This window comes from Camelus bactrianus, chromosome 20 (genome assembly GCF_048773025.1).
Source record: "Camelus bactrianus isolate YW-2024 breed Bactrian camel chromosome 20, ASM4877302v1, whole genome shotgun sequence".
Lineage (NCBI taxonomy): Eukaryota > Metazoa > Chordata > Mammalia > Artiodactyla > Camelidae > Camelus > Camelus bactrianus.
The window spans coordinates 27,058,324-27,084,061 of record NC_133558.1 but is presented as its reverse complement, the minus strand read 5'-3'; the positions used below and the strand labels follow the sequence as shown (position 1 = coordinate 27,084,061).

General features: G+C 39.4%; 1 protein-coding gene across 7 annotated transcripts; it reads right to left on the bottom strand.

Annotated features, from left to right (window-relative positions):
• Positions 1 to 96: 96 nt before the first annotated feature.
• NFYA (nuclear transcription factor Y subunit alpha) lies at positions 97 to 25,512 on the bottom strand. Of its 7 annotated transcripts, none has more exons than XM_010973701.3 (10): positions 25,354 to 25,512; positions 19,053 to 19,200; positions 17,535 to 17,621; positions 14,542 to 14,688; positions 9,143 to 9,274; positions 8,827 to 8,932; positions 7,366 to 7,514; positions 6,057 to 6,230; positions 5,177 to 5,278; positions 97 to 2,696 (listed from the first exon to the last, which is right to left on the bottom strand). In XM_010973701.3, the coding sequence occupies exons 2-10, from the start codon at positions 19,125 to 19,127 to the stop codon at positions 2,643 to 2,645; spliced, it is 1,026 nt and encodes a 341-aa protein (XP_010972003.1). In that variant the 5' UTR covers positions 19,128 to 19,200; positions 25,354 to 25,512; the 3' UTR covers positions 97 to 2,642. The 7 variants fall into 7 exon arrangements, with proteins under 7 accessions (XP_010972003.1, XP_010972002.1, XP_045365194.1 ...); XM_010973700.3 differs by having other exon boundaries at positions 7,366 to 7,532; positions 25,354 to 25,510; XM_045509238.2 differs by having other exon boundaries at positions 7,366 to 7,532; positions 17,538 to 17,621; positions 25,354 to 25,510.
• Between the last annotated feature and the right edge of the window lie 226 nt (positions 25,513 to 25,738).

Below are 25,738 nucleotides of genomic sequence, written 5' to 3'. Positions count from 1 at the left end.
CCACAGAGCTCATGTCTGTCTATAGAGCTCAAAATATCAACACTATAAACACAACATAGAACCCAGGGGATGCAGACTCCTCAATATTCAAGACACTTTTTAGCATTTTTATAAATTTATTTATTTAAAAAAATAACAATTGAAATGACATCAATGATCAATTGCCTGTGCTCCCCACTACTGCTGGGGGGAAAAGAACCTTCTACAGAGTTGAGTCCCAAAGGAAAATCAAGACATTATTATCAGGCACCTACTAGCCAGAAAAATGCTGTTGGTCCAGTGGTATAGACACTGACATGTTCAATGTATCAGTGCAATTAAAATATATACAATTATCCTGCAAAAAAAACCAAAACCAAAAACAAAAAACCACTCAAGAAGTGAAATAACTATGTATTAAACCAATTATTCACACACCCATACACTCTTTTTGCATATATGAAGTCATCACTAGTCACAAGGACAAATGAATAAAAGAACTGGTAACAAAAAAATCCAAACCTCAACCCCTTTGTGGGTTATTATGTGCTAAAATGACCACAATAAAAGGGCCATGAGCTACCTGAAATGCAATGACAAAATGACAACTGAAAACTTCGTTTCAAATAAAACCAAACTCAAACTCATGGAAAAAAGAAATCTGCAACGATATGAGGTTGGTACTATGTACAAACATACAGACAAATAAATATTTTAGAACTGTTGTTAGCTTAAGTACTAGAAATTAGGTCTGAGGAATTTCTTTCTGAACTCAGCATCTTAAAGATTCCTAAACAAACCAAGGGATGTAAACTCATTGTTTTTAGTAATCTATCCTCTGAAAAACCAAATAAGGTTAACACCCGAAACTCACATAACCAGCCAGGAGTTTCTAGTGAGCCTACCAAAGGGTCAGCCCCTCCTGACATCTAGAAGTCAGGACAGATGACTAGAGTCAAGGGACTAGGGAGACACTTCACTTCCTGCTTTCTTTGCATAGCTCTGTACCTCTATTTCTACCATTACAATGATTTCCCTTTGTGATGTCTTCTTTACAGGGTTTAATTTCTTTTCCCTCTTAATACAGCTAGAGTGAAATCAAAGAAAGAGCCAATCTCTTCTCTTGGTATTTAAATCAAACCCACATGTTCTTCAAAAGAATTAGGTTTTCCTTGTTTGTTTCCAGGGAAGGCAGCAACTCTTCTGAATTATCTTAGTTCTCCCAGGGTACCACATCTAGAACAGAAATAGATTTCTGAGGCACAACCCATTCTGGAAGCTGTGGCCCAGTTCCTGACCCTGCAGGAATCTCTTTCCAGTCTGCAGTTTATCCCCAGCATGTGAAAACCTCTCTGCACAAGGCCTACAGAGAAAAGGGCACACAAACGGAAACTGGCACCAAAGAATCAGCTGCCATGGGAAGAATGAGAATGTTCGCTCTCTGGGGCCAGCACAAAGCACAGCAGGAGTGAAGCCAACATCAAGCTCTAGTAGATGACCCAGAATATCTCCAGGACAGCTTGACTGAACAGTGCTTTCCATAAATTGTCAAGGACCAAACCTCAGACTTCTCCCTTTCCATGCTTGTTAAAAAGTTACAGTATGAATGTAATGTACATTATTCTCTTCATCTTAATGATCCATCCAGGCATCCATCCACTGGCGAATCATGTTATATGACAACACGTGGGTGTATATACTACTCTCTTTGTTCCTCTAGACTGAAACACATACCAACCCTTCCATTCCTCACATGCTGTCACAAAGCCTATGACTGAAAAGCTCTGGTTTGGCTCTGTTTAGGAGTTACTACAAATGTCCTCAGCACTTCAGCAAAGAAGCTGTTGTATAATTTTGATCTCTACGTAGGAAAGGCAGTTTCAAGGTCCAATACCCTCTGAATTGTCTTCAAAGTAGCCACAGCAAGAACTATGTTCCAGGTGACGTGTCAACATAGACAAGCAGACCACAACTTGTCAAAGCTAAGAGATCCAGCAATTTGTATTTTTAGTGCTTTAGTGCTCTTTCATCATTCCCCCAGTTAGCTTTTGCTTGGCTGGAGTCCAAAACTACCAACCTATCATCTGGGTAGAGATTCTTATTATTACCACAGATTAGATGCATGTAACTCAGAGAATTTATTGTTTCCATATCATGAGATGGAGCTTCCCTTCCTGGAAGCCATCTCTGAATACTAAGTGTCCATTAGTCAGCCTGAGATCCCCGTCAGAGGGATGGGTGCTGTTTAGAATCCATGGGAAGGAGTTGGCTGTGGCTTCCCTGATTGCAGTTTAGGTCGAGAAGGTTGTTCTCTGCTGAGATGGCTGGCTGTCATCACCAGTCAACTAAGTGCTTTGTGTGATACTGCCGGGCTGGCATGGGTCCCTTGCGTCATCCCAACTCATGAAATGTCAATATCATCAACAGTCTGAAATAGGTCCTGACTGAAAAGGGTGAGACAAAGGCTTGCAACTTCAATTTGCCAGACATCGCTGCAATTATAATACTGAGCCACTTATTAAAAACTAAGTGGTTTCTGTCCTGTAGAAAAGGGCAGAATGTGATCATCAGTGTCCCATCGGAAGAGCTGATCCATTTCCTTGGAACAGTGGGAAGCAGTGTGAGGAACGTGACCTTGATAAGCTCCATCACATGGCCTGGGGTTAGGACACTCGGATGATCTGTGTCATTGCCTCTTCATCTGCTTGATTTGGATCCTACAAAGAAAGCATAATAATGATTAAAGTCTTTTGCAAAAGCCAACTGGGAACTCATGGTTCTCACTACTTATCACAAAGGGAATAAACAAACTTTGCTCAGAAACCCAAAGGTTTATAATGAATCTAAGTCTGCATATATGGATTAAAATGCAGCTCCATTAGGAAAGGAGACAATAAACCTTGTTCTTAAAACGACTCCAAGTCTGGCCTGGCACTTCATTACTGAACACTCAAGGGTCAAGAATATATCTCTTTTCCTAAGTACCTATGTTGTTCCCTACCTTTAAGGATTAAGAGTCCTTAGGTGGCTAAGAAAAAGACCCAGAGAAACTATGTCAGGCTGTACTTTTATATCATTATTTTCTTGTCATATTTAAATATTGAGCACTCGGCAGGGCTGGAAAGGACACTAATTTATTTACATTATTTTAGGCACTCATTTTGTAGATAAACCTGAAGCCTGGATGGGTAAAGTGATCTACCTGGACTAGAATCAAGTTAGTCAGAAGCCCAACAAGAAATCTTTGGCTCTCATTTAATCTTCTTTCCACTAAACTCTGTCTACTGCCTGCCTCTTACTTAAAACCTATAAGGTTAAGACAAGGCTGTCCTTGGGATTTTTTGCAACATTCCGCAATAACCACCTTCAGTTCCTCCACACTAAAGTTCTGAAGCCTCAGTTGGCATGATCCAAGAAAAAGCTGAAACATTTCTGCAGGTAGGAGGACGGGAGGCTGGGTCTTGATCAACATGCAAGAACAATAACCAGCATTTACTGAGCTCTCACTGTGCACGAGGCACTGTGCTACACAGGTGCCTAACATGGCTTACTGTATGAAATCCCCACAACATTCCTGTCAAGTATCAACAGCATCTCACTTACAGGTGGACAAAGTGAGGCTAAAAGACGTTAAGTAAGTTATAGAAATAGTTTGAGATCTGCTGCAGAAAGAAATTAAAAACTAGCATGCATCCTTGAGCAGGGGACTGACATTGTTAAGAAAGCACTTTCTTACAAAGACTGATTTGACAGTAGTGCATGTGGGATGTGATGGGCATACAGAATAAAGTATCAGTAAATGGGAGGGACCCATCAATTCAACATTTACCGAGTGCTTGCTCTTGAATGGGCATTATACTAAATCCAATAAATACAATGGGAAACAACAATCCTCTACTCTCTGTACAGCTTATAGTCTAGGGAAGGAGGCAACTACCACATGATCACACAAATAAAACAATGAGGTCATTACACTCAAAAGAAAAGGAAGATGTGAGAAAATAATGGGGTAGAAGAGACCCAGTCTGGATATGGCCTCTCAGATTTAAACCAAGACCTGAAAGATAAGTAAGAGATAGCCATGCAAAAAGATGGCATGAAAAGCTCTACAGATTGGCTATTTTAAAGACCAAGGTCCCATGGCAGGAAACAGATCAATGAACAGTACAGTAAGAGCACAGAGACCAAGGAGCAGGAGGAAATAAAGCCAGAGGTGGGCAGGAGCTAAGACCCTGCAGGGCCTTGCTGGCCATGGTAATAAGCACTTTGGATTTTAGTCTGAGTGCAAATCAAATGGAAAAGGGTGAGAGTGAAAGGGGTTAAAGCAGGATGGTGATGTGATATGACATTTAGAAAGATCACACTAAGATGTGGAGAATGAAGTAGAGCGGCACAAGAGGGGAGGAGGGGAGATGAGGCAGATGTATTAATTGAAGCAAAAGAAGAGATGATTAGACCAGATGGACTGCAGTTGGGAGGGAAAAAAGTAAACTGATTCAGATTATATTTTAGAGTTAAGACCAAGGACTTCAAGAATTGGACAATTCTAGCTTTAATAACTGGGTGAATGGACATGTCACTTGTGTCTGGTTTAGGCAAGAAAAAATAAAAACCAAGAGTTCTGTTTTGGATATATTGACTCAGAAATACCAGTGAGATACGATAAGTAGAATCAGATGCAAGAACCGGTGTGGTTACAGAGTTAAGTACTGGAATTTACACTGCTTGGGTCTGAATTTCAGCTGCATCAATTTATTAAACAGTTTAACTGAACTACTTAACCTCTCTAAATCTTAGATTCAAAGGTAAAATGGAAACTACAATTCTTACCTCATGCGGCTTGAGGTTGTTATAAAGATTCACTGAAAAAAAAAATGCTTATGAAAATGCTTAAACCTAACGGCTGGCACACAGCAGTTAAGTGTTAGCTTCTGCTGGTACTAGGACACTAAGAAACAAACTTGTTCTTTGAAAATTAAGAAAAGTGAGAATTTCAAGAAATTGATAGTGATAACTAGAAAAAAGGCCACTGGACGTTAATTCTGAAAAGATGAAAAGGAATCTAAGACACAATGTTGTATCCACTTTAGAGACTGGTTAGTCCCTAGTGTGAAAATATCAAGAGGACACTGTGAAGGCTTCCATCCAAGAAAATACAAAACAATAAAGAGAAGAATAGAAGTATTAATTTTCTTACCTGCATATGGGGACTATCTTTTTCCTTTGGAGAGAAAAATCGTCCACCTTCACCACGCTTCCGTGCCATGGCATGACGGTGCCGAGACTCATGTAGGTATTTCTAAAACAAGAGACACTAGCTGAAATCAGCATAGTTATCCATTGCACAAATCTCATCCTCAAAAGTGTGATCAAAGCCACCAGGGGCAATTATGACCTTGTGTTATGAAGAAAGCTTTGGAGAAAACACAAATAGCAGCTAACCATACATAACTATCATAAGAATGGAACTGCCAAATGAGTAATAACTAAAAAGATTTGCCAAAGATGTAGCAGAAATCACTATCTACCTCCCAATATGTACCCTCTCCTTTGCTTTAGTAACAAACCAAATTTTAGTGTCTCCTCAGTAAAACTAACTACATTTCCTAACCTTATTTGCAGGCTTCAGTGTGGCCATGTATATAAATTCTGGCTAATGAGAAGTGTGGAACTTCTTGAATGTTTCCTTGAAAGAGTGCCTTTCCTGTTCCCTTTGCTCCTAGGCTGAAGCCCAAGCAGTCATCTTGGACAATGGGTAGTATACTAAGAATATTAGGACGCTAAGACAGGAAGACAATGGGTCTTGAAGACTAGAAATGTGCTACCAGCCCAAATCTCCGGACCTCTTTTATGTAAGAAAAAAAAAACCCTATTTAGGCCACAGGTTTTGTTGTTGTTTCTGTAGTTGCAGCTGCATATAGCAATAACAAATGCTAACTTTCACAAAATGTAACAGCTACCTAACTTCAGTGTTTGGAAGGTACGCAAGGAAACCAACCAACCAACCACATAAAGGGTAACTTCAAAAGTAGAACCCTGCTATTCTCTTCCTATAGCCTTCCCAATGTTATACATACCCTTCTTTCCTTTGGAATTTTCCCTTCTGCCTCTAATTTAGCCCGGGCTTGCCTCCTCTTAAGTATACGGTGGTACTGTTTGGCATTCACATAGAGAGGCTCTTCTTCGAGCATCTCTGCTCCAGGGAGAGGGATTCTTTGGATAGCAGGCACAGAGCCAGCACCAGGTACCATCTGAGTGAAGAGAAAATCAGAGCTTATTAAACAGTGGCATGAATACGAACACAGAAAAGTTTCTTGGTCCCTATTAATTTTCTTCTAAGTGCTACAGAGAATAGCTTTTTAGTGCACTAAGTGAAATGCAGATTCCTGGAGAACATTTACACCAAGGCCTGCATTTTAAACAAACACTCCAGATGATTCTGTCATAGGGGGCCAGGAGCCACACCGAGAAATGACACAATCATGTCCAAATTTTTGTCCACCTATGGCTCCATGTTCTGGGAAGGTCTGTTGCCATCTAGTGGTCATGGACAGTAATAAAGCAATAAAAGAGCACAATGAAAACAGCACGTATGTAGGTTCAGATTGACCAAGCACTATTAAATGCTTTTAAGTTATATGAGTAATTTAATCAAATAGTTAACTTACGATATAATCCAATCCATATTTTCCATTTCAGAAACAAAAATAAAACACTGTACTAAATGTATGAGGAAACAAGTAACAGGCTCCTGAGCCCCATTCCCTTCCCAACTATAACAACTCAATGGCTGTATTGTTTCTTCTGGTAGCTTCCTGCACCTCGGAGCAGGTTTCTCCGACTCATTCTTAATTTATCCATCTTAGGCACTGTATAATGACAGCCTATGTTGACATGTGAGAATTTAGCTTTCACTCGCATCACCCATCTCTCCTTCCCTGTCTTGCCAATATATTTACCTCACACATTTTTTGGTTTCTCTATATTGATTACAAGCTTTCTAATTTTGAACTCACTTCTTGTTTCAGCCACTTGTGTGTAATATACTTTCCATTTCCCAAAGATGAGTAGTAGTCTCTCCCTCCCTTCATTATCTGAATTCTGAGTAAGATTACATAAAAGCATACATTTACATCTCTTTATCTTCTGCTATATCTCTAGCTACTAGAACATTCTCCAGCACATGGGAGGCGCTCAGAGTGAACCACGGCTCACTGCAGTATTCACTGTAGAAGTAGATCTCTGTAAGTGTCTCGGGGTTAATCTCAACCCAAGAGGTCAGCGTTATGAGAGACATCAAACTGCAACTTCAAGAAATTTTCAAAGAGATACATGGAAAAACACATCATAGACGTGAAGAGTGAGACGAAGAATCAGTCTTCTTACCATGACCATCCCTCCTGAATTGACCACATTGCCTGCCACTGGTAGTGTCACAGTGACAGTCCCTTGCCCACTGCTGGTTGTGTTGGTGTTGGCTCCTGTCTGAACAATCTGTGCTCCTGCCAAACTTGCTGCGGGGATGGTGATCATGCCTGAAACAGGGACTGTAACTTTAAGAAAATAAAACATAAAACAAACAAAAAACAGGTACACAGAGAGAAGGGAACACAGTTAGCCCCTCTTCTATCTGGCACACACTTATTCACCCTAGAAAAACATCCAACAGCAAAGGGAGGAAAAGCACCCTTCCATTCTCTGTCTGGTTTGCTGTATATAATACAAGTAATCACAATCTTAGATACTCTATTAACTATCCAGGTTCCAGTTCTGAATAATCTTTGAAATGGATACTTCCTCGGATATTCCAATAATAGGTTTTGACAGGGGACCAAAAAGTTTGGAGGCTGCTCTTTGTATGGGTCAGTCTGACTTCAGCTATATCCACTGTTCTTATGTACATAAATTATCTGCTTCAGGATGAGGGTTTTATAAACTTAAATTTGTTTACCCTACATTGACAGTGAGTCAGCCAGGTGCAGGACTAAAACTTAAATTCCAAGTCCCCAAACTATCAAGAACAGCACTTGAGGATTTGTTCACCGTCCTCTGAGCTCCTGCCAGGGCTCATGCCAGTTCAGTCCTCTCCTGAGTTCTAGGAGAGCACTCGCTGGATCTTGTACACTCCCAAATTTTAATCACAAGTCAAACCTTTAGTTGTAGAATCTGAGATGTCATCTCTAGATTTAAATATTTGAAAAATGCTTCCAAAAGCTCTTTAGCTCAGTTTGAGTCACCTCCTCCTCTCTGAAGTCCATTCTCTTCCCAAGTCAAACAGATTTCACCTCTTAATTTACACACCATCTATTCCCAGAACACACCTCTAATAAGGGCTCTGCACTGTGTTTATTTGTTCACAAGCATGTCTCACCTACTAGACTAGAGGCTCTTTGAGAAAACTCTTCTTAGTAAAGTGCCGCACACGCAGTGGGCATATAAGTCTTCTTGGAATAAATTAATAATAAAGTGACCCAGCAAAAAAGAAAAAACATAAGCAGAAACAGCAATTAAATGCCAACCTGACTTACGATGTATTTTTCTACCACTAAAGAAACTCCATATTTCCATTTAGAAACATTTCATCCCCAATAGGATTAAAGCTTACATAATCCCTAGGGTCCTAGTGGTTATCTTTTAACAACCACTGTAGGTCTCTCACAAATAGAATCAACACTGGTCACATATTGGTGACAAGGAACTAACAATCAATGGAGACTTAGAGGAAAGCTTTGTTGTTGTTGTTTAAAAATATGCTGTACAGGTCACCACAAAATTTCTAAACCAGTCATTTGCTCAAGATGAAAAGGATGCCCCTAGAAGTCCCACAGAAGTGACGGGCACACTTACCTTGCTGGAGAATGGTGCCATCTGCATTAACTGGCTGATAGACGATGGTCTGCCCTTCAGCAGTCTGGGCCACTTGCTGGCCCTGGACAGCAATCTGCTGCTGTGTCTGTAGGAAATTAATCATGACACAATTTAATAGATTCCAAAAACACAACAAAGAAAAGGACCATCTATTCACTTTTTAAGAAAAAAAAATTTGGGGGGGGATGGTTTCCTTCCCCATTTCTATTACATGTGAAATATTCGACTTGCCTGTCTGACCCTTCCAAATCAGCCATGCTCCTGTGTTGACACAGTGGAGAGGTGGTGGAATTACCTGAGTCTGGCCAGCAGTGACAGCTGTCTGGGGCTGCTGGATGATGATCTGCTGGGTCTGGCCCTGCTGGCCCTGTACCTGCACAGCCTGCCCACCCTGGATCTGGATCTGTCCAGGTGGGACCAACTGTATCTGCAGAAGAGAACACAAAGGTTAGCACCCTGCTGACACTTGCTTTCCTTTGGTCCCAGAGTGGTAGTTACCCAAATTCCTCTGGAAGACAGGAAATGCTCTGAAGAGGCAAAAGAAGTCCTGTTCTGCTCTCTATTATGAATTAGAGATAACCTGTTTTCCATTTATGAAACAATGGGGGAATTCTGACCATTGTCTGGATACTGGATATTAAGTAATCAATATCAGTTTTTAAAAGGATGATAGTGCTGGCATGGTTATATACCTCTGAAAGCATGTTCATTTAAAAATGCATCCTGAAGTGTTTTTTTCATTGATGGATGGTAGTATATATATTCAAAACAATTTCTGAGAGAGCAGGGGAATACAGATCAAACTAGAAGACTGATTATGTATTAAACTGAGTGATGAGGATTTGCCATACCATCCTCTTTGTTTTTGTCTGATGTTTGAAGTTTTCTGTAATAAAATGTTGAAAAAAATCATTTCCAATTTTTCCAACTGTGATTCTACAAATATGTATATAGAAAAATCTTTAAACATACAGAAAAGTTGAGACTATCACATTAGACACCCCTGCAGTCAACATTCAGATTTAACAAATTAACATTCTGCTACATTTGCTTCATTTCTTTTAACATTCCCGTCTAAAAGGTAATCTCTATCCTGAAACTGGTGATCATCCTTATAGAGCATATTTTACACATGTATATCCATAAAATATATGGTACTATTTTACATGTTTATAAATCTCATATTATTGGTACCATATTGTACCTTTTTTCAATTCATGTCTTTAATCACATTTGGGACATTTTCAACCATTATTTCTTCAAATATTCTCTGCCCCTCTCTTTCTCTTCTCTGGCTGGAACTCCCATAATGCATATGTTGATCCACTTGATAGTATCCCACAGGATCCTTAGGCTCTGTCCACTTTCTTCAATCTTTTTTTCTTTCTGTTCCTCGGATTCAATCATTTCCATTGTCCTATCTTCAAGTTCGCCAATTCTTTCTTCTGTCTGCTCAAATCTGCCTTTAAATCCTTGTAGTAAAATTTTCATTTCAGTTACTATACTTTTCAGCTCTAAAATTTCCCTTTAGTTTGTTTCTTTTAAGGTCTTCTATCTCTTTACTGATACTTCCATTTTGTTCATACATTGATTGCTTCTTTGACTTTTCCCACATCTTCTTTTAGTTCTTTGAGCATCTTTAGGACAGTCACTGATTATTTTATTCCTTTGAATGAGCCATACTTTCCTGTTTGTGTGCCTTGCAATTTTTTGTTGAAAACTAGAATTTGAGTCAAATAATGTAGTTAACTGTGGAAATCAGATTCTCCCCTTTCCCCAGGGTTTGCTGGGATTTTTTGGTTATTGTTGTAGGCTGTCTCTATGCCAAAAACCAGCCTGAGGCATAAACTTAAGGTCTTTTCAGAGCTTGTGCCTTTCTTGGGCATGTGCAATCACTTTTTTAAAAATATGCAATTGCTTTTGAATGCCCTAGAGTCTAATGTCTAGCTCTCAAAAGGAGAAAAAAGAAAATGAAGGGCAGGGAAGGGCACTACCTTTTAAATCCCCTAAAGGTCACTTTAGCTGGAGTGGGAGGGCTCATAGCAAATGAGGGTAGGTGTAACAAAAATGATGTCTTCCTCTCTGTACCTCTGTAATCAGAAGCAGCAACCAGCAATCCCTGATATTTAGAGAAAAGGGTCTTATTTTGTTTATACCCTGGTTCCTACAAGCTGTGTGTAAGCTGCTTCTGAAACCTTGCACAGCTGTCTACCAGGGAACTGGGTACCTATTACTGTGCTAAGCTAAAAGCTGAAAATTACTGAACTTAACCTCAGTTTACCATCTAAGCTGTCCCCTGGAAGCTGCAAGCCTTCAGTAGACTCCAGAGTTCCCAAATAGCTAAATCAGACAGATTCTGCCAGTGCAATCGTTGTGTGTGTGTGTGTGTGGGGGGGGGGGCAAATTCCTGGTATATCCCACTCTGCCACCTTCCTAGAATCCTCTGCCTAGGTCTTAACTACTTTCCCCAAATAGTCATCACTTGGTATCCATGGAGACTGGTTCCAGGACCCCGCCCCCAACTGGCAGATACCAAAATCCCTGCATGCTCAAGTCCCTTACAGGTGGACCTCCATACCTGCAGATGTGAAACCTGTGGTTATGGGGGGCCAACTGTACTTAGTACATAGTTAGGACTTAGAAAGTGTTGGTAAATAAACAAACAAGTAAAGAAATCTATCCAGTTATCTCAATCTATTTCTCTCTGAATTTTGGAATAGCAAGGAACATCTGTCAACAGGGTCTCCTCTTCCATCTATTCATATTCTTTGCCCATTTTTCTATTGAATCGTTTTCATATCTATATAAAAATGTTAATGTACTCTGGATAAAAACCCAGTTATATGTTAAAAAATATCTTCTCCAAATCTGCACCTCATCTTTTACCTTTATTTTATATTTTGATGTATATAAACTTTTTTAAAGTACTCAAATTAATTTTTTTGTCTTTAAGAAATCCTTCTCTATCCTACATCATAAAGAAAATGTTCCTGTAAAGAGAATATAAAAGTTTGCAAGTTTGCTTTTCTACATTTAGATCTGTAACCTATCTAGCTAGTATTTTTTGACACAGTATGTGTCAAAAGGGATCGATTTTCTTTTTCAATATCATTCTTAAACAATTTCTTCACTAATACTTTATACTTTTGGGGTTATATACCAATTTCCAATATTCTTACATCTTTTCTTGACTCACTATTTTGTCTGTATCAAGCCAGGGATCTTAATCTAAAAAGAGAGCACAGGTTTCACTGGAATTCTAAAATAGAAGATGCAGTCCCAAAAGAGTTAAGTACTCTCCTAAAAGATATGGTCATTCAAAAAACACCAAAGCCGCCTCTAATAAAAATGGATTTAAATTTTAAGCATTCTAAGGGTGGCTATGGAATCTCACTTAGAGCCATATTATATAACATTAACAGAAAATAATTTTTCCAATATGGTTTGATTGCTTACAGTCCTGCTTGGAGGGAGGGGAATAAAATAACCCTTCCAATGTCTTTTAAAGGCCCTCCCGAAAAACTACCATAAAAATCACAGAATGTAGAGCTGGAATGAACCCTAGAAATCACCTGATATAAACTGCATTTCCGAATGAGAAAACTGACAATCAAATGACTTGGCCAAGATCAGAAAGTTTGTTTACTGGTAGACCTGAGAATCAAAGCCAGGTCACTGCACTTAGTCCACTGTTCCTAGAACTCTATTACAGTTTCTACTCAACAGGAGAGAAGAAGGCGTGGCAACAGGGGGTTGGAAAGCAGGCAATGAGAGGAAGGACAGAAATGAAATTGCACTGTGAAACTGAGGAAAGTACATACACTAAAAATATACTTAAAGGCTCATACATTTATGCATGGAGAAACGTGGAAACTATTTTTAATCCTAACTGCAACTCTATCCTGACAAAAATATGCCAATAGCTATAAAAATGATCTTACCTTTTGCTCAACCAATTCCCCTACTACAAAGAAATTACAGTAAGATTTAATTCAACTGAAAAAATAAAGCTATAAAATTCAAATACATTTTAGTATCTTACCTATAAAAGAAAAAACAAACTCACAAAAGTAAAGTAAAAAAAATCCCTAAATACACTTTATAAGTGAGAAATTCTGATTCACCAAGTTGACTATTATGAGGGAATTAAACATGGTAAGAAAATCATCCGGAAATAAGAGAAATTTTTAAAAAAGCAAAACAAAACAAACAAAAACACCAAACACACAACAATGAAAACTATATGCATGGTACAATTATGCCTGAAAGGTGTGCATAGACCTACAAAGGGAATATGCAAAAATTAAGTTTGATTTATCGAGCAGTGTAATCATGGCTCAATTTTTTGACTGATATTACACATTCCTCCAGCAAAACTAAGACATTAATGTGATCATTGTAACCGTTAAAACAAGATATAAATAGTTCTAGAAAACTTTGGTAAAAAGTTCATAAATATATACACTCAATGGGATATGGCTATTAATTACAAAGGTAAGATGACAAGTATATATTTCTTTGCAAATCATTTTTCACTAAGAATACTTCAATATTAACCCCTCCTCCAAGTCAACAATTCATTCTTTTCAACAAAAAGGACATAATACTCCATATATGAATACAGTATGCTGTATTCGACCATTTTTAAAATCCTTATTAACATTCAGGCTACAGGTTTTCTTTGTGTGTTTTGTGTGTGTGTGTGTGTGTGTGTATGTTTTTAAGTACAATGCTGCAGTAAGTGCCTTTGCACATTTTCCCCTACATATTGATGCTTTTCTTCTCATAGAAGTTTCTCAGAAGTGTGACAGGTAGATCAAAAAGTTTCTGGATTTAAGAGTAAGATATCTTTCCAAAGTGATTTAGAAAGATTACTAACAATAATGAGTGTTTCATTTTCTTCACACCCACTCTAGCACTGGATAAAATCACTGTTTTAAATTCTTGCCAAGATAAAAATCCCTCTAATTTTAAAATTTGATGCCAGAGTTGTGTGCCCTGTCTACTTTTGTTTGCCGTTTCTGAATCAAGTCTTTTCAGTGGATTTATCTAACTACTTTATCAGTCTGTTTAAAGAATCAGCTTTTATTTACCTTTCTACACTCTTGTTAGTTTCCTACTTCATTAATTTTAATTTACCTTTTGCTCATTTTGTTCTTTTCCTAACTTCTTAAGAGAAATACCATTCATTTATTTTCAGTTCTTTTAAAATATTTAAGGTTATAAATTTTGCTCTAAGTACAGCTTGAGGTGTGTGCGATGGGTTTGGACTGAAGTATTTCCTTCTTCTTCACTTGCTAGATAACAAGTTATATATTACATGGAAGGAAATAAAAAGGGTAACATTTCTGATCCAAAACAAAAATCTCCAAAGCAGAATGTAAATTTTCTCCCCCAGTGCCCAGAAGTGCCAACAAAGGTCACATCAGTGAATTACTTTTACAAACTAGAGTCTCTTTTTATATTCTTTATTCAAGATTATGTCTAATATCTTAGTTCTTAGCAGAAATGTCCATTTCTGTATAGCTCTGCTTTATACCACTGACACTACAAAGGAGGGAAATTGACTAAATGTGAACAAAGGGTAGGAAGCAATTAAATGCCATATCAATTTTCAGTTTGTAACAACCTGTTTTTTAAAGCTTCCATCCTGATATTTTGTCTCAACTTTTTTTTTTTAAAACTATCGCTCACCTGCTGCAAACCCTGTGTCCCAGATACAGGTACTTGCATGATGGTTTGACCTTGTCCACCGGGAACAGCCTGGACCATGATGGGTTGGCCAGTTGATGTGATTAATTGGCCTCCACTGACTTGTACCATCAATGGCTGCCCCTGGACCTGAAATACAATGAGAACAATGAAATAACACAAGAAACAAAATGGTTTTTACCAAAAGACAATCACTGGAACTAGTCTGTAGTCTGCTTCCTGCTAGAGGGGGAAAAGGTAGGAAAGACACTAAGAATATAGTCTCAAGTCCTCATCCTCAAGTTATCTTCTTCAAAAATACAGTATCTGTGACTAAATGCCAAGTTGAGTACTGTAAGATCAGATATAAAGGAGTATGCCCAGGGTCTTTGGGAAGCCTCAATAGATATAAGGCATTTATCATCAAATACGGGCTAAACCTATGAGAAATATTTAATAAACATCAAGGATGTTTGCCTTTTTAGACCAACAGCCAGGAATGGTCTCTAGTGAAGGCTGGAGAGGAGGCAATGAGGGGGAGGGCTAATGGTGGTTGGGTGCAAATTCTAAGTAACTTGGAAGGAATAAATCAAATTGTACCTAGCAATGACTGCAGGTTAGGTAGCAAGCAGCTCTAGAAGTTTATGTGGAATAACCTTCTTCTCTACAGTCTCTCAATCATATTTGAAACATACACCTTTTACCCTTTTTTTACCTCACTGAGAATTCTAGTCCTTTGTATAAGGAGCCCACTAGTAAAAATGCCTAGAAATATTGCTGGTCAGTTTGCAGTCTCTGTGGTGGAATTTCTCACACTGGACCCTGCAATATCTGCAAAATTATTTTACCTTTAACAAATGTGAAAATTACACAGAGCATTTTCAATGTACCAAAAAACTCCCAACTTCCAAGATCCAAAAAGCAAATGGACTACTCCAGAAGCCAGGGCATTTTAAGTGCTCTGTAACATCTTGAGTCCCAGTATAAAAATAACTAGCTAACTGAATGCATTCTGAAAAGCCAAAAAAAAACCAACAAAAAAACAAAACAAAAACACCAACCAACCACCCACCAAACAAACAAAAAAACAAGCTACTTTAGAAGTGAACTGGACTGTTCAATAGAATAGCTAAAAAAAGCCCAAAACTTTCCTTTTCAGATTCTATCTTTGTTTTGAAGAATTATCTGGAACAGGGAAAAAAAAATTTGTGTATCTGAAATATTCATTCTTAATGTCAGTGAAAGTACATTCAAATAACAGTAATTACCTAAAAGATCAATCTGTCCTAGATGAGTCGATTAAATATTAAGGATCCCTCTTTTACCAGCACCAGCACATCAGAATCTTCAGGAACACTTAAATTCTATGTTTTGTTAAACTGTTCAGTGAGAAGTTCCACTTTACTATTCAAGGACTTTATAATCTGATACTCTCATGCTTTCTCCTTCTCTCACTTCCTCATCCCAAATCAAATTCCCTTTGCTACACTAATGCTTGCATATGCTCTATCAGGAAAGATTTTCTAGAAAATTTATTGTGTGGCTAACTGAAAGAAGTTATTTAAAATTCTCCAAAATAATCAGGGCCCTAAAGAAAAAGTTTCCATTATTTCCATAAAGTGCTTCTATTTCTTTGAATAAAATCTGTGTAAGTAAGAAACACAAGTTTTATAGTACAACTATTAATAATTTTCTGGCTATCCATCATCTTAACTTCTCCCCTCACTGATACGCTATGTATGCACATGATAAACCATTTGAGACTCCAAGGAGCCCATTGTTTTTAGAATATATAAAGGATTACAAGGACACATGCATCAGACAAGAAGCCATCCAGTTAAGAGCATGTTACATTCCCATTCCACAAGTGGTTAATGACAAGACTGCTTTATGTCAATAAGATGAAGCAAGCATGAAAAACACGAGTAACAAGCTGTTGAACTCTGAGATTTGAATACAGTCTGGGAGTACCTACAAGCTCAGCTTCTTTTAGCTTAATTTATGTTCAGAATTGGCTGTGTATCATCATCAAACACCATGGGCAGCAGGATTGGGGGTGGGGCTGGAAGGGTGAAGTGAAATGAGTATAATAAGGGGTAGTTAACTGCAGGATGCTTGCCAAGCAGTATTAATAATAAAATGAGATGCCAGTTCTACATTCTAGGTCCTACTTTGAATCACTTCCATCCAATGGAGGAAAAAAGGCAGGGCACTCCAATCTTGCTAATTTCTCAAAAATATGTTCATTTAGTTAAAGTAATCTATAAACACAGAGAAGACTTATGCTTCTACTCTGGAACTAGCTAAAATATAACCCTAATTTATTTAACTTGGCCATACATGTTAGGGAACTGCACTGTTTAAACAGGAATTCTTATAGTGGTTGTAACACCTAAGACCTGTAGAAAGCATATGCCATCTCCGTCCAACCAAGAGCTATGGGGCAATCTTTGCAGATCTAATAAGACAGGTCATGATTTCCCCAGGAAAGGTAGTGAAAAGATAGCAGTTAAGAGATTAACAAGATTCAGTGATTAGCTAAATCTTGTCAAGTATAAACATTATTTACAGCTGAGTTGTCCTTTGAATAAAAATACAGCACAATCTAGCCTAGTAGATACGTATGTATTCTCATCTCTTCTTCACTATTATAAATACAAATTCAAGAAAATTTACCACACTATCTGACTAGAGTCTGAGCTCTAAACAGGTTCCAATGCCACTTGTAAGAATTTCTTCCTGTCACTTATACTGATTCTTTCCCAGGCATCCCAAAAGAAACACACTAGCCAAATGGCAGTTTTGAGAAGATTGATACTGGAGTCACTACATGACTTAGGAAACTGGCATCTTATAAGCCTCAAAGACAAGTTAGCAGCATCAAAGACATGCAACTGACTTTGCCATCCCTCCTTAAGATCCTACCACAGACAGCACCAGACATGAGGGGAGGAGAAGTTCATGCAGTGCTTACAGAGAATCAGAGAGGGCACCACTACCTGGAGGGTCTGGACTTGCTGGCCTGAGGCGGATGCCACCTGGGCCTCAGTCTGCAACTGGACAGCAGTGACACCACCCTGCTGCTGAGAACAGGAACAGGAAGAGCTTGAAATGTGTCAGGAAGGAAATGTATAGTTCAAGACATGAGATCACCTTACCTCTTGTGGGAGAGGGAGGATCTTCTTTCAATAGCCCCACCCTACACAGGACTTTCAAACTATACAAACTCCCTATACAGAAGCTGTTTTGTTGAAAGTGGCAGGATTAAAGATATTAGCCCTCTGACCCACAGAATGGAATTCAAAACACTTCTATGACTCAGAAACATCAAAATAGCTGCCATGATCATTAAAACAAAAAATTTTAACACAGTCCTTCCCTCCAAAAATAGGTATTTGATCCTTCTGCTTGTAGTTATTTTAATGCTCTTTTCATTTCCTCAAATGAGTTCACAAGAACAAAAAAGTTAATCAGGTTTTTGCAGCTGAGAAGCTACAATGAAGAATTTCTGGAACTTAAATGCAATCACCAAAAAGGAAGGAAGCAATCACTATGAGCCAAAATCACCTTCATGAGGTTACTGTTCTTATGGCCCCAAACTAGGATTACTCCTACTCAATTGGACTAACTACCTTAGAAGAAATGTTTTCACAGATTGAACCTTATTTCTATATCGCCTAATAGCAAGCTCTGAGAGGACAAGAATTCACCCACCAGGGCACTGATGTGAATGGAGCGTCCTTTGTGGACCCCCTTTTCTACCGTCCTTTGCCCTCCCTACTAACTATTAGTTAATAGTTAATAGAAAAACTGTTTTACTGTATTATCTAAGTTCCATTTTGGAAATAAAACATTCTCAATCTTGGCCTAAAGTCAAATCAATGCATAATAAACTTCTTCGAGGGAAGAAAAACAAGTGAAATTTTACTAAAATAAAGCCAGGTACAAAGCATCAGAAAATGTAATCTGTGTATAAATTCAAGAAAGCAACCTATCTTAATTAGGAATAAAACAGCAGCGGGGAATTCCTTTCTAATATGTGCTTATCTGTAAGTGCAGCTATCTAAATATTATCTTCATGTTAAACTAGAGCTTTTCAGAACAAGCACTGTGACAGATCAAATCAAAGAACAGTGTATTTCTTAGAAGCTACCATGGTTTGTCTACTGTGGCCAAAGACCATAAGCTAGCTTAATCAGTAAGAGAAGCAACCAAATTGATTCTAGAAAAACTAAAAATTCCAAAGTTCCATGTGAAAACAGACTAGGTGTTTTGAATTTTAGTAAAGGGGGCAATCTGCTATTAAACCAGGCTCCAAACTGTAAGTGGTCATAGAGTGGATACAGAGTTCCAAACAGGACAGAAATCACAACAAATTCAATCTTCAAAAAGCACTTCAACACAAATCACCAGACCCATTACTTAGAAGGTCTGGAACCTCTCAAATAATTCCACAACTAAGCAGTGCTATTAGCTCTGTTGCTGTGATGTTTAAAGCTGTTTTACTTCCATACCTGCTGCTGAATCTGTCCAGCCTGCACAACAATCTGCTCTGTTGAACTATTGCTGTTCGCTGTGTATTGTTCCATGGTCCCTTCAAGTCAGAGTCCTGTCCACAGGGAGTTTCACTCTGGAGATCCTCGAAGACTTCAAGATGCACTCCTATTGAAAGGTAGGAAAATAAAAGTAAAATGAGATTGTTAATAAAGTCCTTACCAATGCTTAACCTTGATAACTTACTGCTGTGCTTTATTTGCAAGAAAAGAGAAGTGGGAAATGTTTATATTCAATATCATTTTTAACTAGGATTACATGGCACAATCCCAGTAACAATACCATAATGCTATTTAACACATTTAAAAAAATGTTCTTAGTCATTTCTTAAGAGCAACCTTAAGCTTCAACACTACTAGAGAAACACCTGCACCTTAGAAATTCTCATTAAGCTACAATATCACTGTTACAGAGCCTATTTAACACTGATTTTCAGGTCTGCACATGTACTTTTGAAAATAAAGTTTCTGTAATTTGTACCACACATTTGTCATACATAAAACTTCAGGGTTTATTACTTAGTAAATAATTACCCAGATCCGAAGTCAAACATTTTGCTTATTAAAATCTCCATTAAGTAGTATTAAGAAAGCCCCAGTGAAGGTTTAGGAGTTTGTGTTTTAATCCAGAGCAAAAAATAAAAAGGAATTATACTAATGGCAAAAATGCTATTTATAGACTAGACATATGGAAAAAAAGTTTACATGCCATATTACAGCTATGATTTTCTCTAGAAAGAATTTTTAAGTTTTTCCCAGCCTTGAATCTGAATACCTAATAATACCCTACCCTTTCTTGTATAATTTTAACTTTTATTATGGAAAATTTCAAATATATACCAAAACAGTGAGGACAATATAATGAACACCCACAGCCAACACCCAGCTTCAACAATTTTCAACAGATGGTCTCACTTCACATAATCTCATCCACTTTTACCCACCCCAGGATTTCTCTGAAGCAAATGCCAGGCAATTTATTATCCCCAAGCCCCACAAATACTACAGCATCTACCTCTAAAGAGAAAAGATTCTTTTGCCTTTATCACTTTATCACACTGATATTGTGTCTCTATAATTCTTTCAAACTTAAAAAATTAACAAGTCCTTAATATCATTAAATATACAGTCAACACCCAAATTTACTCTTCTCATACACTTTAACAGCTGAAAACTCCTTTTTGGGCACAATCAGATAAAATTGAAGTGATATTTGAGAACTTTGAATAAAGACTTGAATTCAAAAACTTAAAATCGTATGTAATTCTCCTTGGAAACATGGGGGAAGTACAGGTATAAACAAAATGTAGATAAATCTTTCCTCCAATTTTTCTCTAGGTCTTCATAAATTCTAAAAATTAAACAATAAAATTATATGAGCTACATGAGCCACACATCACAGCAGCAAAGCAGTGCACCGCTCTACACAAATCCACAAATGAGATGAGTAACTTGTAAAGTGTCTCAATGTGGTGTGAAGAAGTCAAAATATATTCAAGTGCATGTCCAAATATTTAGGAAGAAGTGTTATCGACAGATGAATGGATGGAGAGATATCTGAAAAGGCAAGTACAGTACAACATTAATGGGAGACTCTAGATGAAGGGTATATGGGTGTTTATTGTAAAACCCTTTCAACTTTACTGTATGTTTGCAAATTTTTATACTAAAATGTTGAGAGGAAAATCTAATAAAAATTGAGCCTATTACTCATAGCCAAATTGGTATGCGATGTAAAAGTATAAGAGCCATAAACAAGTGACAGGATGACTATGCCATCACAGCATGATGGCCTGTGGCCATATGGCTCTCCAACTCACTACCCTTGCTCTAACAAAATGCTCACCAAGCAAACATTTTGCTATAACTTGGATTTACACAAAGATGAGCCAACAGGGGAAATATACACAAAATGTTATAACTCACAGAGAAAAAAAATGTGACAATGAGTGTGTATATGTCCATGAATAACTGAAAAATTGTGCTGAACACTGGAATTTGACACAACATTGTAAAATGATTATAAATCAATAAAAAATGTTAAAAAAAAAAAAAAAGATTAGCCAACAGGGAGCAGATACGATCATCAACACAAGTAAACCTGATAGTTATTTCTCACTGCATACTGACAAACTGGCTTTCTGGTTTTTATACCAGTCTCTTCTGAACTGGCTGACTGAGTTCGCTCCTGAGAGATTGTGGGAACAGTTCAGAAAAACAGATTTTCAGCCAGACTAAGTGGCTCTGCCAGGGAAGTGAATGGTCTTCCCTAAACTCTATCTTTTCTCTAGCTGCAACACACACATTTATGTTTCTAAACTAAAAAAATTAAAAATTAAGGTCATAGTACAAAAAAGAGTGGTATGATTTCATTTATATGAAACCCTGAGAAGGCAATAGTAATCTAGAGACAGAAAGCAGATCAGTGGTTCCTTGGAAATGGAAAAGGGGGAGAGGGCAAAATGAGAAGTTGACAGGGTCAGACCATCAGGAACTTTCTAGGGTGATAAAATGTTTTATATTTTCATTGTGGTGGTGGTTGCATGGGTGTATAAATTTGTCAAAATTCAACACGTACACTTCAAATGATTATCCTTTGTGTCTAAACTATATCTCAACAGAGTTGATTTTAAAAAATAAGAATCAGGAAGGAATATCCTCTGTATTTTGACACTCCACCCCCCCCCAAATCCCCTTCCTGTATGAAATCTTTTCATTTACAGCTAATTTCCAGAAATTTAATCTTACTGGAAGTGCAGGGAAACAACTAATAAAATGTCATGCAGATTTTAACCAGCTTACCCTGGTAATACAAATGCTACAATTTAAAAACAGTTAAATCCACTATACTTTGAAGGGTAAAAACAGAAGCAGCTTCAAGTCTAACAGCAATTCTCTGCCATATTAATGAGGGAATGACCCTGCTTGGAGCATGATACTGAGACTGCTAACGGGGAAGGCTGCAATTGAGTGTTCTCAGCGGAATGGCAATATAATTTGACACCGTCTTTCCTCAAGTGTTTCTCTGCCCAAGATTCTAACAAAATTAAGTCAGCCAGATTTAGTCTGTCTCTGGCTCTTGCTCCTAATCCAAAGTTTTGAATGTTTTTTTCCTCAAGGAGAGAAAATGTGTTTACTCTGGTTAGCACGAACTTTTCTTCCTCCCCACTTCAAGGTGCTAAACCTAAAATGCAGCTAACTACTCAGGAACCCATTCTACATGGACCCAAACTTTTAAAGCTAAAATTTCTAGAAACTCAACCATAAGCACGTGAAAAGCCCTTCAGGAGTACTGTATTTGACAATCACTACCAGGTGAAGACTGTAGCATTAACAGTAGCTTTCAAACTTTTTTGACAATTCACAGTGAGAAACACATTTCGTATCACAAATGCTCATGCAACACACTAAAAAAGTAACAAACAGAAGTTTCATAAATACTTATCTTTGTAAGTATAACTTATCTTTGTAAGTTTAAGATGCACTGTGATATTTTCTATTCTATTTGTAAAAAATTATCAGCACTGACCCACTAAACTGATTTCACAACAAACAGGTCCTGATCTGTGTTTGGAAAAAAACTAGAGAACAAAGGGCTGTCCAGCTGCCCCATGGTCCAAAAGGATTAGGGTTCCTAATTTGCTCCTTAATCTCCACTAATGATGTACCACTTGTCACGCGTTGTTCTGAAGGTTTCAGAAACAAAAGGAAAAAAACTCTGATGAAGATCGCAACTTCAAACAGTCTTTAAGTTTAGCAAAGGAGTAAAAATCTACACTGAAACCCTACGAGAGAAACAAATATGGGAGTTTGGAGAATAGAGATTTCTTCCAACTGGGGATAGACAAGGCTTTAGAAAAATGTGGCATCTGACTTGGTCTTAAGCTTGAGAAGGATTTATATATGTGATGATGTGGGAAGGAATGGAATACTCCAAACGAAGGAAGATCACAAAAACAAGGACATGAAAATTTCCTCTTATGAAAGCTGACTAAAAGGCCACATGTCAAGAGAAAGCTAAAGGCCCAGACTATTGTCTCTCAAAATTCCAGGCAAAGAGGTTCTGCAGACAGGTGGAAGCTCTAGAGGGGTTTGGCAAAAAAAGTGACCAGGCTATTACTGTCTTTTAGAAAGAAGTCTAGCAAAAATATTTACTGGTTTTAAAGTTACTAGATATACCCATTTTTAAGTACCAAGGTATTTATCTAGCCTAAAGGCAAATGTAAATGTTTTTTAAAAAATCGAAGCCACGGTGCCCCATCTATTGATGTAGGTATTTTAAGAATTATAAGAATTTAAAAAATGATTTAAACAATGAAAAAGTTCACCCCTCAAAGTGAAAACAAAAACTGTCCCCAAAGTTTTACTAATGCAAAGAGCTCTGGACTAGTTTTCTGAAGCCTAACAGTTGTATAACCTTAATAAATGCGATTATAAAAACAGGCACCACATACTAAAGACCTACTCTACATAGCAGGGACTGCTGCACTAGGCGTTTCACATGAGTAAAAATAGCTTTTAAAGTCCCAGGAGAAAAATCTCCCTTTCTTCTGCCAGAGTCAGCTGTTATTGTGGAGCAGAACCTCGTAAGTCAGAAACTTATTTTTCCAATTTTAGGAGGAAAAAAAGTACTTCTAGATTTCTCCTATCTGAATCTCCACAAAATTACTGCTTCCAAAAAAATTCCTTAGCAAGATAGACAAGTGTTTCTACCAACTGGGCTTTCCAGCCTAAACTCTCACCACTGCCCACTGCCCTACGCTCTCTTACTCTTCAAACGCAAGGCAGTTTGGTGCTTCTGCACATGAGAGCAACGCTCTTTTCTTGTCCCAAGAAATCCCATCATCCTTCAAAGCCAATCAAAAGTGTGGCAATGTTGAGCTTTCCACCAAGGCTGTTGGTAGCTTATACATCAGCTAGTTAACCTAATCGGGAGGTACCAATTACTTGTTCACCTGTCAATTTCCACCAGGCTAGGTAGGTTCTTATCGACCTCTCTATCCACTCTCTTCCCAGCACTTAGATGGATGCCTGGTGCATACCAACTGTTCGATACTTGGTTGTCAATGAAGATTTCCTCTCACTCTAACAAAAACCTAGTAAGACTGTTAAGTATTTGTAAGTATCTACTGAGAAAACGTCAACATACTAAAAAACAAACGAAAAAAATGTTGTGGACTGAGCTAATTAGTGGTGTCTGACACATTCAAAGTGACACACAAAGGTGAAAGAAAAAGCACTGTACATTCCCAGGGGAGGAAGAGTTCACAAGATGAGCAACAGATAAGACTAATGATACAGAAACAAGTTGTGCAGCCTCGGGGAAAAGGAACGCACAGGGCTCTCAATCTTCTAACAGTGAAAGTTCCAGACACCGAATGGACAGGCCTTACAGCTTGGGGAAGAAAGGGAGACCGCTTGGTTGGGCTCCAAGACGGAGGTGTGCGCCTCTGCCCCGAGATCGGGGTGGGGAGGAGAGGAAATGACGAGCCAAAAGGGGGTGGTAACGGCGCCGGGCCGGAGACCTGGGCCAAACGTGCTGGGAGGAGGGGCGCAGCGCGGCCCGAGTAGGCGCACTAACGGACCCCCTCCCCCGATCCGGGGGCCTGCAAGGGCGGGCCCGCAGAGCACTGAGGCGGGGGCAGCCCGGGCTCCTCTCCGCGCCGAAGCGGGGCCCTACGGCCGCGGCGCGCATCTTCCCCAGGCCTCCCTCTCAACGCAGGGGCTTGCAGACCCGCTCATGGAGGGGTGGGGTACGCGGGCCCTGCAGGGGGAGACTTCCTGTCCCGAGGGCCAGAGCGTGTTGAGTTCAAGGGCGGGCTTAAACGTCAGGCCGGAACGACCAGGAGGAAACCGCCGAGGCCCTGGGACCGCTTGTGTGTATACCTGAGCATAGGGGCCTTCAAGCGAGGCAAGCCCACCACCCCCAGGCCTGGGGCCTGAGAACCTGAGCCTAAGGGTCAGGGGGACGGGGACACATCCCCAACTGGCTCCAGCACTCTGCAAGGGTCTGGACCCCGAAATGCCTGCTCCCGAGAACGCCATCACCGCGCGGGGCGGCCCCCTGCAGGCCTCGATCGGGAGTGCCCCCGGGCGCTCGCAGGCTCCGGGCCGAGGACGCTGGCCACCCCACTCGGCTAGGCTCAGCTAGACTCCCCGGGCTCGACGGGAGCCTGGGCCTCTCCTGAGTGGTCAGCGAGACCCGCCAATCGGGGCCCTGGGGCCGGCTCTGGGCCGCTGGATATTGGCTCCTCACACTCACCGTGCCTCGCTCCCCCGGTTCGCTGCCCGCGCTGATTGGCTCCAGTACCGGACCCCGAAACCCAATCAGAGGCTCCAGCCGCCGCTGCCGCCGCCACAGCCGCTGCCTCGCAAAATGGCGAACCCGAACAAAGGGGAATCAGGCCTCCCTCCAACTGCCTCTGCGCAGGCGCTTCCAAGACCACGCCCCCTAGCCCGAGCTCTGGGCTCGCCCCACCCCCAGTTGAAGGAGCACCGCGCAGGCGTCCCCCGAAGCCACGCCCACTTTCCTGATTAGATTCCACCCCTGGTGAAGGAATACGCAGGCGCCTTCTAGACGCGCCAGGCCCTTTAGCTCAAATACCGCCCTGAACATAGTACTACGCAGGCGCCAACTAACTCTTTTG

Bases quoted from the DNA above. Each gene is read 5' to 3' on its own strand.
- NFYA (XM_010973700.3), bottom strand. From the start codon at position 19,127: ATGGAACAATACACAGCGAACAGCAATAGTTCAACAGAGCAGATTGTT. The intron at 14,689-17,534 runs GTGGTGCCCTCT...ATTGTATTTCAG, and splicing joins AAGTCCAGACCCTCCAGGTA to GTCCAGGGGCAGCCATTGAT. The intron at 6,231-7,365 runs GTAAGAAGACTG...CTCTTCACTCAG, and splicing joins ATTCAGGAGGGATGGTCATG to ATGGTACCTGGTGCTGGCTC.